Genomic DNA, 14,429 nt, shown 5'->3' on the forward strand with positions numbered 1-14,429 from the left:
AATTTTCAGTTTTTAGATACTTTTATTGTTACCGCTTAAAAAAAAATCTATGTGAGAACAGCTATAAAACAACCATCCTGTCTTTGTGTAAATTAATATACACTACATGACCCAAAGTATGTGGACACCTGCTCGTCGAACATCTCATTCCAAAATCATAAGCATTAATATGGAGTTGGTCCCCCCTTTGCTGTTATAACAGCCTCCACTCTTCTGGGAAGGCTTTCCATTAGATGGTGGAACATTGCTGCGGGTACTTGCTTCCATTCAGCCACAAGAGCATTAGGGAGGTCGGGCACTGATGTTGGGCGATTAGGCGTGGCTCGCAGTCGGCGTTCCAATTCATCCCAAAGGTGTTCGATGGGGTTGAGGTAAGGGCTCTGTGCAGGCCAGTCAAGTTCTTCCATACCGATCTTGACAAAACATTTCTGTTTGCACCTTGCTTTGTGCACGGGGCCATTGTCATGCTGAAACAGGAAAGGGCCTTCCCAAAAGTGTTGCCACAACGTTGGAAGCACAGCCTCGTCGTGGTATGCTGTAGCCTTAAGATTTCCCTTCACTGGAACTAAGGGGCCTAGCCCGAACCATGAAAAAGCCCTAGACCATTATTCCTCCTCCTCCACTATGCATTGGGGCAGGTAGCGTTCTCCTGGCATCCGCCAAACCCCGATTCGTCCGTCGGACTACCAGATGGTGAAGCGTGATTCATCACTCCAGAGAACACGTTTCCACTGCTCCAGTGTCCAATGGCAGCGGATGGTACACCACTCCAGCCAGTGCTTGGCATTGCGCATGGTCATCTTAGGTTTGTGTGCGGCTGCTCGGCCATGGAAACCCATTTCATGAAGCTTCCAACAAACAGTTCTTGTGCTAACGTTGCTTCCACAGGGCAGTTTGGAACTCAGTAGTGAGTGTTGCAACCGAGGACAGGCGGTTTTTACGCACTACGCACTTCAGCACTCGCCGGTCACGTTCTGTGAGCTTGTTTGGCCTCCCACTTTGCGGCTTAGCCATTGTTGCTTCTAGACGTTTCCACTTCACAATAACAGCACTTACTTTGACCGGGGCAGCTCTAGCAGGGCAGAAATTTGACGAACTGACTTGTTGGAAAGGTGGCACCCTATGACGGTGCCACGTTGAAAGTCATTGAGCTCTTCAGTAAGGCCATTCTACTGCCAGTGTTTGGCTATGGAGATTGCATGGCTGTGTGCTCGATGTTATACACCTGTCAGCAATAGGTGTGGCTGAAATAGCTGAATCCACTAATTTGAAGTCTAGTGTATATTTTTATATATAGTGTATATTGTTTTTCAATGTAAACGGCAGCCTCGCTCTGCCAACTGTTCTGCAGCCAAGCGTTTGCGGCCCTCCTTCTAAATTGTCATTATTAAATTCAATACACTTATTTACAAATGGGCTGCTTTGTTTTTCTGTCGTGAAACGTTTGTCCGGCCACAAAAGACCCCCACTTTATTAGAAAACAGCTCAAGGAAGATTGCATTCAGGCCTTAAATGGAATTACACTGCTACTTCAATGTGAGATCCATCCTGGTTTAACAAAAAAATGCAGGGAGGGCCTATTTTTATCCTCCTGCACCGGTTCCCATTATACTCCATGTTTTGAGTCGGGCGGGCGGACAGACTCTTTTTGTAAACCATGTGCCACTGCATCGACGGATTAGGCTCCCTGGCTGAGAAAAAAAGAAAAAAGTTTCCAAACGGGTACTAGTGTCTTTGTCTGGGGCCCGTTCTTTGTCCTTGGGAGACCCATCCCCTGTAAATAAGGCATTGGCTGTGTCCCAAAATGCCATCCTATTCCCTATATAGTGCACTACTTTGATCAGGGACCATCTGACTATGGGCCCTGGTCAGAAGTAGTGCACTATATATTGAACAAGGTGTCATTTGGGATGCATCCAGTGCGTCTATTCAGCTGACTGGCCTCCCCCGGTCCCCCTCTGCTCCTCTCCGCTCCTCACAAACCTCAGCACTTTTTTCACACAGTTATTATCTGTAATTGCCTTCACGCTTGTGATTTTATTGATAATGAGTTTCCTCTGCGTTAGGTGTAATTTCATGCTTCTTGTGCCTGGTTGCCTAGTGACCTCTGTGGGAGATAATAAAGGAAATGAAGGCCGTTGGACTGAGGGCTCTTAATTGCACCGCGCAGCGCGGCCACATAGCCGGACTAAAAGGATCTCAAAGCCTCTTATATCATAGCAAATGTTGTTTCTGCCCCATATAGCGCCTCTTCTAGATCAATCAGAGCAGATAGAGGTTCCAAAATTAAGAGGCTGAAAATAAACCCAATTATGCTTCAATCTATTAGCTAGGCAATTAAGGCCTTGAAGAGTTTCCGTCTTTTTCATCGTTGTCGAAACTATTACCTGCAAACAGCTGGGTGTTTTAATATAAAACTTTAAACATATTGTTTTCATTGATAAATACTTGATAAAAAAAATACAAATAACATGTTTTTGTTCTCATGCTCTGTTTGCATACATCCGGTACGATAAGTGTTCTTCGTCTGTGTGTTGTGTAGGCCTGAGAGCTGGGACAGAGTACGGAATGGGAGTGACAGCCGTGAAGAGTGAGCGTGAGAGCCTTCCTACCACCACCAATGCTGTTACAGGTGAGAGCTATGACCTTTTTCTGTATTGTAATCCTACAATTCACAAATGGTTATTTGCACTTGTCTTGCACTATTTGAAATATACTCTCCTTCTATATTCTACACTCTCCTTCTATATTCTCCTTGTATATTATATATTTTCCTTCTATATTCTATACCCTCCTTCTATATTCTATATTCTCCTTGTATATTCTATATTTTCCTTCTATATTCTATATTCTCCTTCTATATTCTATATTCTCCTTCAATATTCTATATTTACCTTCTATATTCTATACTCTCCTTCTATATTCTCCTTCTAAATTCTGTATTTCCTTCTATATTCTCCTTCTTTATTCTATGTTCTCTTTCTATATTCTATACTCTCCTTCTGTGTTCTATATTCTCCTTCTATATTCTATACTCTTCTTCTATATTCTATATTCTCCTTCTATATTCTATATTTACCTTCTATATTCTCCTTCTATATTATATACTCTCCTTCTGTGTTCTATATTATCCTTCTATATTCTATACTCTTCTTCTATATTCTATATTCTCCTTCTATATTCTATATTCTCCTTCTATATTCTATATTTACCTTCTATATTCTCCTTCTATATTCTATACTCTCCTTCTGTGTTCTATATTCTCCTTCTATATTCTATACTCTTCTTCTATATTCTATATTCTCCTTCTATATTCTATATTCTCCTTCTATATTCTATATTTACCTTCTATATTCTCCTTCTATATTCTATACTCTCCTTCTGTGTTCTATACTCTCCTACTAAATTCTATACTATTCTTCTATATTTTATATTCTCCTTCTATATTCTCCTTCTATATTCTATATTCTCCTTCTATATTCTATATTCTTCTTCTATATTATATATTCTCCTTCTATGTTCTTCTCTTCAGCGTTGGATGCTCCTAAGAACCTGGAGGTGGAGTCTTCCTCTGAGACTGAGATGGTGCTGGTGTGGCAGAAGCCGGTGGCTAAGATCGACAAGTACAAGCTGGAGTACGTGTCAGCCGATGGGCAAAGGGCTGAGGTGACACCCTTCTCTAGAGACGTCAAGTACACCATGAAGAACTTGACGCCCGGCATGTTGTACACCATCACCCTGACTGCTGAGAGGGGACGCAGGCAGAGTGGCCCCACCACCATCTCCGCAGCAACAGGTCAGTATGGAAAGGTCACCACGATCTCCTCTTAGCCAATTCATAGAATTAGAATGAATAGTGCAGGCATCCCCATTCAGGTCAGTTATGCTATGATGGGAGGACTTTCAGACATATTGAGTGTCCCCTCAATCTATTTATATGATCCCATGCTGCAGTAGCCACATGTCAGTGTCGACTGTAACCCTCTACCTCTCCAACCTGGTCCCATACATAGAAAAATAATCTAGATTATATTTCCATGGTCCCATATTACATGTATTCTAGCCACAGGTCTTTGTGGACAGTACTCTAGCCTGGGTGCCAGTCTGTCTCTGTTCCCGTGCCAACTCCTTATGAAATTGTCACGCCAAAAATTCAATTTAATTTACAATAACTGTGTTGACAATGACTGTGTTGACAAAGTAAACCCCCCCCCCCAAAAAAAACAAATTATTATTATAATTTTTTGATAAAAACTTTGGGGGGCCAAAATAAATCACTCACGGGCCAGTTTTGGCTGCTGTATAGTAGGGGTCTGTAAGAAAGCAATTTGTTTGTGTTTGGACTGTGTTTCATGAAGTTTTCTACTGTAAAGTTTTGTACAGCCTTTTCCTCATTAACCAACGATTCAATTTTGCTCTCCAGTCCTGCAGCCAAACCTAGGGAATGAATTGAATTCATTGTTACTACTTTCTTTAAGTCTCTCTGTCTCTGTTTCCTTTACTGCATGTGGGTTTCATTTTTTTACTAAAACAAGGAAAGGAAAATAAGATTATTATAACCCTTTTTAGCTCACTCCTGTGGTCAGGATGCTTCCAAAACAAACATTTGAGAAGAAAGTCCTCCAGTTATGTTACGGGATACCCATTAATGTGTATGGCTATGGGCAAAATTGAGATGGTGAGAGGGAAACGCTGGTATGGATAAGAATGACTGTCTTTTGTTTGGGTCTTTGTTACATGCTGCCAACTTTCAGAATGGTGTGTGTGTGTGTGTGTGTGTGTGTGTGTGTGTGTGTGTGTGTGTGTGTGTGTGTGTGTGTGTGTGTGTGTGTGTGTGTGCTCCATACAGAGCTCATTCATGTGATAATTGGTGGAGTGGGCCCACTCCCCTGTGTTTCTGTATGAATTTACCATGATGAATTGTGGGTTTGTCAGATAAAACGATACATACTCTGTTAAAACATTGGCTCCGAGATCACCACTCCTCTAATCAGCATGCTGCGGTCGTTCCTCCAACACTTTATCGTCTCCATTCCAGACAGATAATGCAAACACAGTGCATGCTGCACGTTAACAGGGATATTAAGGGATTGGGAGGGGGGTGGGGGTTCCCACCCTTTTGCCCCCCAGGTCTGGACTTTACTTGTGTTTGACAATCATCTGGCGTTGAAAGGATTACAAGAATTAAAGTTCAAGTGTTTGGAGACCCACTGGAGTGAGCCAGTAACAACATTATACCTCTGCAGAACAAAAAACTTCAAAATCTTAAGGCTATTTCAAATGCTGAGCAAGAAACCAAAATTGATTTGATATAATAAACCTCCCACATCCTTCCAGCAGTCAGACATGTATTGTTGATGTAGGAAGATCAAGAGACAGTAAAGCTGCAGTATTATAACTTAGGCTAATCAGCAAATTCAGGGACTCATGGGGCTGTGGGGAGCCTTTGTGTAAACGGAAGCCTCAGGCACAATGAGAGAGAACAGTTTGAATGATAATACTTTGAGCAAAAGTCAAAGGAGTCAATAATCACATTTGAATAATAGATTAAACACATCAGATGATTTTGTCCGTGGCTTTAGTGTACTGTGCACACCACAGAATATGAAGTATATCCCTAGAGTGTAAACAAAGCCTTTTTAAGATTCTGCTGTACAGAGCAATATTCTTTAGCAGTTTGGTGATGGTTTTATACACCTATGTGAACTGAAACCAAAGTTCTCTATAAATAAGACTAGAAATATAGAGCTTTTCTATGTGAAGTTTTCATGTTCTATAATATTTTGCATGAATGTTGCATGACCAATTGCTCCAATTTGAGAAATGGAGCACAAAGTGCATATCCTGCATGTTTTTGAGATGGTCTCATCTTGACGATAAGTTATTTCATTCATCCCGTCATGTCTCCATCTGCATGTTCTGAAGGCCAGACCTGAGACTCAGCCACAGTTGCTTCTGTTACCTGACAAAAGGAGAAGAGACAATCCGTCCCAAATGGCACCCTATTCCCTTCACATGTAGGATCTTCATTTTAAGCAGTTTGCTACAGCAGGGAAATAATCCTGCAGCAACAGGAAATGTGAATTATTATGTGGATTATAATTAAGGGAACTTTGTAAGGGTTGATACATTTTTCGTAAGGGAAAATCAAGTCTGAAGCCTTTTTAAACCTCAAATACACTACAAGTTTTACAAGTTCTCCTGCAACATGGTGACCAAATGAAGATCCAAAATCTGTATATAGTGCACTATAAAGGGAACAGGGTGCCATTTGGAATGCAGGAAATATGTTAGGTACTGATTGACATGACGCATCTTGATCGTTTAGTATGGGTCTGTAAAATGAACATTTCTAGACTAGTACATAAAGACTAGTCTGAGTCAATCCCCTCCCTCCTAATGGTCTCAATCTAACTACTCCAACATTATAACAATGTTCTGATAATGCTGTTCAGTCTCTTCTCCCATGTGAGCTTTCACAAGCAATTAATGGCCAGTCCGGTCGCTGCCTGCCTTCCATCAAACGTCATTCATTCCATTCTCATTGTCTTCCATTCCATTTAGTCTACATTTTCCTGCCCACTCCAACATAGGTGGTTTGAAAATAGGATAATGGTAGCCTTGACGTTTCCCTGCATCTCAATCTGCTGACACCTCCAGCTCACAATGGTCTCGAATTATAGGGTGTTCTGCTCTCTCTGCTGTACTGCTATACTGCTGCTACTGCATGGCTTCTCCATGTGTTTGAAGTGTACTGTGTACTTCTGCTCAAGCGGACTACAGGGGACCTTCAAAAATGAATGGCTTGTTCAGAGCCATTAATGCACAGGCAAGACAGGCCGTTTCAGGCAGAGAGCCTTGCTGGAGTCAGGTGCATGCAGAACAGATTGTCTGTCTACGTCATGGAGGCTGTGTGTGTGTGTGTGTGTGTGTGTGTGTGTGTGTCTGTCTGTCTGTCTGTCTGTCTGTCTGTCTGTCTGTCTGTCTGTCTCCACAATAAATTGAGTCTTCGTATCCACGCTGCTAAAGAGTGTGTTGTCACCAAGGTCTTTTGTAGTGGTAATGTTAGAATATTTTTACATTTACACACACTAAAGGGACTTCTTTCAGAGTCTAATAGATGTTGGAAGTTAATAATTTGATCATCCTGTTGTTGCAGGAAATTGTAGTATATTCAAGGTTTAAAATCAAATCAAATCAAATCAAATGTATTTATATAGCCCTTCTTACATCAGCTGATATATCAAAGTGCCAGACCTCTTCTGGCTGTGCCGGGTGGAGATTATAACAGAACATGGCCAAGATGTTCAAATGTTCATAAATGACCAGCATGGTCAAATAATAGTAATCATCGTGAACATGGCAGGGTTCCATCGCCGCAGGTAGAACAGTTGAAACTGGAGCAGCAGCATGGCCAGGTGGACTGGGGACAAAAAGGAGTCATCATGCCAGGTAGTCCTGAGGCATGGTCCTAGGGCTAAGGTCCTCCGAGAGAGAGAAAGAAAGAAAGAGAGAATTAGAGAGAGCATACTTAAATTCACACAGGACACCGGATAAGACAGGAGAAATACTTCAGATATAACAGACTGACCCTAGCCCCCCGACACATAAACTACTGCAGCATAAATACTGGAGGCTTCTAAAGTTTTTAATTTCCAATTTAAAATGTCAGACTTGATTTGCCCAAGCTAAAAATATATCAACAAAAATGTCCATTAATTTAAATCCACACATTACCTGTTGTGCTCGATTATTTTTGTGCTGTGAGAAACTGGTCAAATTAAAATCCTACATCTGTATGTGGAAATAAATGATTGAAATAGAAATGAGATTGGGTTATCAGGTTCAACTATCTTTTCCAGCAAAGATCATGTTGTCTTTTTTGGTTTTATGGAGTCTTGAATTAACAATGTCTTTGTGGATTGAAGACAACTTTCTTTGGGTCTACAAAAAACTCTAATCTCTTCTTTGAGGTCAATACTTGTTTATTGTGTGCCATGTCATTTGAGTGAAATGTTGTCAGTGAAATATCTGAGTGAAATATCTGTAGGCTATGTCTTCAATAACCAGCCTTTTTCACAATCCAAGCCCTCAGCTTTCTTATGTGTACTGTATTTCCCTTGTCCCAATTCTCCACCCTTCTCCAAAGGTGTAGATTTGTACACTCCCCGTCGTGGATTTTATAAGCATAGGATTGGTGTAAGCATTGGCTAGAGGGAGTTTTCACCATTTTCAAATGGTGGAAGTGCACACTTCATGAAAAAGGGTGGAGAATCGGGTCACAGCCTACCTATATCTATGTTTGACATTGAGTGGTTAGCCTAACGTTGTCTTGATGTTGTTTGTTGTCATGTTTATCGTCATCCAGAGGAGGAGAAGCCTGTGCTGGGCAAACTGACAGTGTCAGACGTGTCGTGGGACAGCTTCCTGGTGTCCTGGGTCACTGAGGAGGGAGACTTTGATGGCTTTGTGGTTGAGGTGACAGACGCAGAGGCAGGGGTAGATTGGCAGAACCACACCCTGCAAGATGCAGCCCAGAGCCTGGGCATCGTAGGCCTCTCTCCCGCCACCTGGTACAATGTCAGCCTGTATGGGCTGTACAAGGGGGCCCTGTTAGGGCCTGTCTATGCAGACACCATCACAGGTATCACCACTCACTTAGTAAATCCTCTTTCTGTCTGACTAAACATTTGAATTAACATCACAATCTTTCTCTCCCTCGTCTTGGAAGAGGCTTGATTCAATCCATGGGTATCATCTTGTCTCTTTATACTGTAGTGTACACCCTATTATCCATTTGTATACCAATAGAACTTTACTTATCTGTTTTCACACCAACAGCACTTTACCTCTGATCTCTTCTTACAATAGTTAACTGTCTAATGGTGATAAGTTACCAGTCCAGCCACTGCGGAAGTTCTTTGCTCATTAGTCATTTCCACTATACAAAACCTTCAGCCTGTTTTAACCTCTTGCCATTCAAATGCCTCAACCATCATCATCTAGTAACACCACATCACCCATTATGTGGGTTTCCCTCACTTTGATGCAGTGACTGTAAAATATATTTTCGAAACCAACCGTCCACAGTATAGAACCACCCCACCCAGACAAAACCCATTCAGTTGACATGAGGCCTGACCTGGCCTGCAGTGGATCCACCCAGACAAAACCCATTCAGTTGACACGAGGCCTGACCTGGCCTGCAGGGGATCCACCCAGACAAAACCCATTCGGTTGACATGAGGCCTGACCTGGCCTGCAGTGGATCCACCTTTGAGCCACCCTAAGCAGACTACGGTACAGTATGTGCCTGTCAGGACGTACCATGAGAGAACATTTCTGGAGAATTTCGGACCTGTCAGCCGACCCACGTGTTGTGATCTGTACCCTGGGGACTGACTGACTGACTGACTGACTGACTGACTGACTGACTGACTGACTGACTGACTGACTGACTGACTGACTGACAGTATAAACCCAACAGGTGCATTGATTCATTCCCCCATCCAACCAATAGTAGTCATTATCAACCATTCACATTCTGTGAATTACAACGTTGAACGGAGCGTGAACAAGACTACTCATGTCAAGACTACTTACTTGTTTGCTGTTAAAACCATTGAGGACTTTGGCATGTGCTATGAGAATGTACAAAAGGATTAAGCAGTGACAAGTAATCATAAGTATCGACAAGAAGTGTTGTCAATGTTTCAGTAAAACATTTTCATTTCGGATTCGAGGTGGATGTAAGTTAGGATTTAGGTGACCTGGCCAAGCTATCTGTTTTAGACAGCATAGAGTACCTAGACAAACCTGGCCTCTGCATACTTCTGCTGTCATTCAGACCAGCCAGCCCCCTGGTACCTCCCGTTCTCCCCTAAACACACATACAGAGGCCAGGCTGCACACACATCACACACATAGCTTTGTTCTTTTGAGGTCTTCTGTCACCTGCTGAAAACCTGTCTCAAATTACTTCTCCCTCATCTACTAATTTGGTAACTTTCCCAGTGAATAAAAGGGATTTATTTGAAACAATCTCTTCAAAGCTCATTTAAAACAGTTCTTCACGTTTTTCATGTTATCCTCATGGTATAAACAATATATGGATTGTATCATTGTATCACTCAAAGCACGCTATAGTTCAGCTGTTCCAACATAATGACGATTCGGCAAATGGATGGAGAGAGTCAATGGTTTCTTCAAGTCCCTGAGAAGATTTTTTTCTAATCTGTGAGGGCTTTGTTCACCTCTCTCCCTAGACTCTCATTCTGCTCCGCTCCGCTCCCAGACCTCTCCACTACCACACCCGCTCTTCTCCTCTCCCAGACCGCTCTGCTCCTCTCCCAGACCACTCTACTCCTCTCCCAGACCTCTCTGCTCCTCTCCCACACCCTCTCTGCTCCTCAATCTCATGCTCACATTGACGCTGTGTCCTGGAGCCTGGTGTTGGGATGCCAGGGACTGCTGGAGCCTGGTGTTGGGGTGCCAGGGAATGCTGGGGCTGCTGCACATGTTTGCACTTCTGGGTTGCATCCCAAATGGCACCCTATTCCCATATATAGTGCACTACTTTTTTACCAGGGCCTCTATCACACTCTCTCCCTCCCTGCTTCCTTGACTGACTGGCTGCCCAGCTAAAGAAGCCCTGCTCCACTCCTAACAAAGAGTGACAGCTACCCGGGATTTTTGTGCTCTGGTTTTCATTTTCCACCACTTCTTCTCACAACAACTGCCTTGTGCAGTTCCCTCATTTCATGTCAGCCCAATCCTCTGGGTTCACACTGGCTCAGGCACCTAATGTTTGGTGTTGTGTTCTAATGAGTTATGTCCCTGTATCTAGTCAGGCAGCACTGAGGCGGCACAGTCAGTCCACGGTATGTCTGACTGTCCATCTCTTGAACAGAGCTACACCAGAAATACTTTAGAACCACCCTGGCCCATCTTCCATCCATCTGTAGCTCTGAATCTCCAGGAAGCAGCTTTAGTTGTATTAAACTGCTGTCTGTATGGTGCAGATGGCCAGTCTGCTAGCACATCCTCTCTCTCTGGCTACTACAGCTGTAGACTCTAGCAGCTGTAGACTCAAGCAGCTGTAGACTCAAGCAGCTGTAGACTTTAGCAGCTGTCTCTAGCAGCTGTAGAATCTAGCAGCTGTAGACTCTAGCAGCTGTAGACTCTAGCAGCTGTAGACTTTAGCAGCTGTCTCTAGCAGCTGTAGACTCTAGCAGCTGTAGACATTAGCAGCTGTCTCTAGCAGCTGTAGACTTTAGCAGCTGTAGACTTTAGCAGCTGTAGACTCTAGCAGCTGTAGACTCTAGCAGCTGTAGACTTTAGCAGCTGTCTCTAGCAGCTGTAGACTCTAGCAGCTGTAGACTTTAGCAGCTGTAGACTTTAGCAGCTGTCTCTAGCAGCTGTAGACTTTAGCAGCTGTCTCTAGCAGCTGTAGACTTTAGCAGCTGTAGACTTTAGCAGCTGTAGACTCTAGCAGCTGTAGACTCTAGCAGCTGTAGACTTTAGCAGCTGTCTCTAGCAGCTGTAGACTCTAGCAGCTGTAGACATTAGCAGCTGTCTCTAGCAGCTGTAGACTTTAGCAGCTGTAGACTTTAGCAGCTGTAGGCTCTAGCAGCTGTAGACTCTAGCAGCTGTAGACTTTAGCAGCTGTCTCTAGCAGCTGTAGACTCTAGCAGCTGTAGACTTTTGCAGCTGTAGACTTTAGCAGCTGTAGACTTTAGCAGCTGTAGACTCTAGCAGCTGTAGACTTTAGCAGCTGTAGACTCTAGCAGATGTAGACTCTAGCAGCTGTAGACTCTGGCAGATGTAGACTCTAGCAGCTGTTGTCTTTAACAGCTGTCTCTAGCAGCTGTAGACTCTAGCAGCTGTAGACTTTAGCAGATGTAGACTCTAACAGATGTAGACTCTAACAGATGTAGACTCTAACAGATGTAGACTAACCAATTGAGACTCTAACAGCTGTAGACTAGTAGCTGTAGACTCTAACAGATGTAGACAAACAGCTGTATGCTCTAACAGCTGTAGACTCTAGCAGCTGTAGACTCTAGCAGCTGTAGACCAACAGCTGTAGACTAACAGCTGTAGACTCTAGCAGCTGTAGACATTAGCAGCTGTCTCTAGCAGCTGTAGACTCTAGCAGCTGTAGACTCTAGCAGCTGTAGACTTTAGCAGCTGGAGACTCTAGCAGCTGTAGACTTTAACAGCTGTCTCTAGCAGCTGTAGACTCTAGCAGCTGTAGACTTTAGCAGCAGGAGGCTCTAGCAGCTGTAGACTTTAGCAGCTGTCTCTAGCAGCTGTAGACTCTAGCAGCTATAGACTTTAGCAGCTGTAGACTCTAGCAGCTATAGACTTTAGCAGCTGTAGGCTCTAGCAGCTGTAGACTTTAGCAGCTGTCTCTAGCAGCTGTAGACTCTAGCAGATGTAGACTGTAACAGATGTAGACTCTAACAGCTGTAGACTAATAGCTGTAGACTCTAGCAGCTGTAGACTTTAGCAGATGTAGACTCTAACAGATGTAGACTAACAGCTGTATACTCTAACAGCTGTATACTCTAACAGCTGTAGACTCTAGCAGATGTAGACTCTAACAGATGTAGACTAACAGCTGTATACTCTAACAGATGTAGACTCTAACAGATGTAGACTAACCAATGTAGACTCTAACAGCTGTAGACTAATAGCTGTAGACTCTAGCAGCTGTAGACTTTAGCAGATGTAGACTCTAACAGATGTAGACTAACAGCTGTATACTCTAACAGCTGTAGACTCTAGCAGCTGTAGACTCTAGCAGCTGTAGACCAACAGCTGTAGACTAACAGCTGTAGACTCTAACAGCTGTAAACTCTAGCAGCTGTAGACATTAGCAGCTGTCTCTAGCAGCTGTAGACTCTAGCAGCTGTAGACTCTAGCAGCTGTAGACTTTAGCAGCTGTAGACTCTAGCAGCTGTAAACTTTAACAGCTGTCTCTAGCAGCTGTAGACTCTAGCAGCTGTAGACTTTAGCAGCTGTAGACTCTAGCAGCTGTAGACTTTAACAGCTGTCTCTAGCAGCTGTAGACTCTAGCAGCTGTAGACTTTAGCAGCTGTAGGCTCTAGCAGCTGTAGACTTTAGCAGCTGTCTCTAGCAGCTGTAGACTCTAGCAGCTGTAGACTTTAGCAGCTGTAGACTCTAGCAGCTATAGACTTTAGCAGCTGTAGACTTTGGCAGCTGTAGACTTTAGCAGCTGTAGACTAGCAGCTGTAGACTCTAGCAGATGTAGACTGTAACAGATGTAGACTCTAACAGCTGTAGACTAATAGCTGTAGACTCTAGCAGCTGTAGACTTTAGCAGATGTAGACTCTAACAGATGTAGACTAACAGCTGTATACTCTAACAGCTATATACTCTAACAGCTGTAGACTCTAGCAGATGTAGACTCTAACAGATGTAGACTAACAGCTGTATACTCTAACAGATGTAGACTCTAACAGATGTAGACTAACCAATGTAGACTTTAACAGCTGTAGACTAATAGCTGTAGACTCTAGCAGCTGTAGACTTTAGCAGATGTAGACTCTAACAGATGTAGACTAACAGCTGTATACTCTAACAGCTGTAGACTCTAGCAGCTGTAGACTCTAGCAGCTGTAGACCAACAGCTGTAGACTAACAGCTGTAGACTCTAACAGCTGTAAACTGTAGCAGCTGTAGACATTAGCAGCTGTCTCTAGCAGCTGTAGACTCTAGCAGCTGTAGACTCTAGCAGCTGTAGACTTTAGCAGCTGTAGACTCTAGCAGCTGTAGTCTTTAACAGCTGTCTCTAGCAGCTGTAGACTCTAGCAGCTGTAGACTTTAGCAGCTGAAGGCTCTAGCAGCTGTAGACTTTAGCAGCTGTCTCTAGCAGCTGTAGACTCTAGCAGATGTAGACTGTAACAGATGTAGACTCTAACAGCTGTAGACTAATAGCTGTAGACTCTAGCAGCTGTAGACTTTAGCAGATGTAGACTCTAACAGATGTAGACTAACAGCTGTATACTCTAACAGCTGTAGACTCTAACAGATGTAGACTCTAACAGATGTAGACTAACAGCTGTATACTCTAACAGATGTAGACTCTAACAGATGTAGACTAACCAATGTAGACTCTAACAGCTGTAGACTAATAGCTGTAGACTCTAGCAGCTGTAGACTTTAGCAGATGTAGACTCTAACAGATGTAGACTCTAACAGATGTAGACTAACAGCTGTATACTCTAACAGCTGTAGACTAGCAGCTGTAGACTCTAGCAGCTGTAGACCAACAGCTGTAGACTAACAGCTGTAGACTCTAACAGCTGTAAACTCTAGCAGCTGTAGAAATTAGCAGCTGTCTCTAGCAGCTGTAGACTCTAGCAGCTGTAGACTCTAGCAGCTGTAGACTTTAGCAGCTGTA

The 14,429-nt window shown here is 43.3% G+C and overlaps 1 protein-coding gene across 2 annotated transcripts in view; it reads left to right on the forward strand.

Annotated features, from left to right (window-relative positions):
- The window catches only part of LOC115200396 (tenascin), an 89,670-nt gene that overhangs the window by 50,168 nt on the left and 25,073 nt on the right, over positions 1-14,429 (forward strand). For both annotated transcript variants that reach the window (XM_029763436.1, XM_029763437.1), the window contains exons 9-11: positions 2,543-2,632; positions 3,533-3,796; positions 8,369-8,644. In XM_029763436.1, the coding sequence (XP_029619296.1) occupies positions 2,543-2,632; positions 3,533-3,796; positions 8,369-8,644 (630 nt within the window). The remainder of the gene's footprint in view (positions 1-2,542; positions 2,633-3,532; positions 3,797-8,368; positions 8,645-14,429) is intronic.

The sequence above is a fragment of the Salmo trutta genome, chromosome 9, assembly GCF_901001165.1.
Source record: "Salmo trutta chromosome 9, fSalTru1.1, whole genome shotgun sequence".
NCBI lineage: Eukaryota > Metazoa > Chordata > Actinopteri > Salmoniformes > Salmonidae > Salmo > Salmo trutta.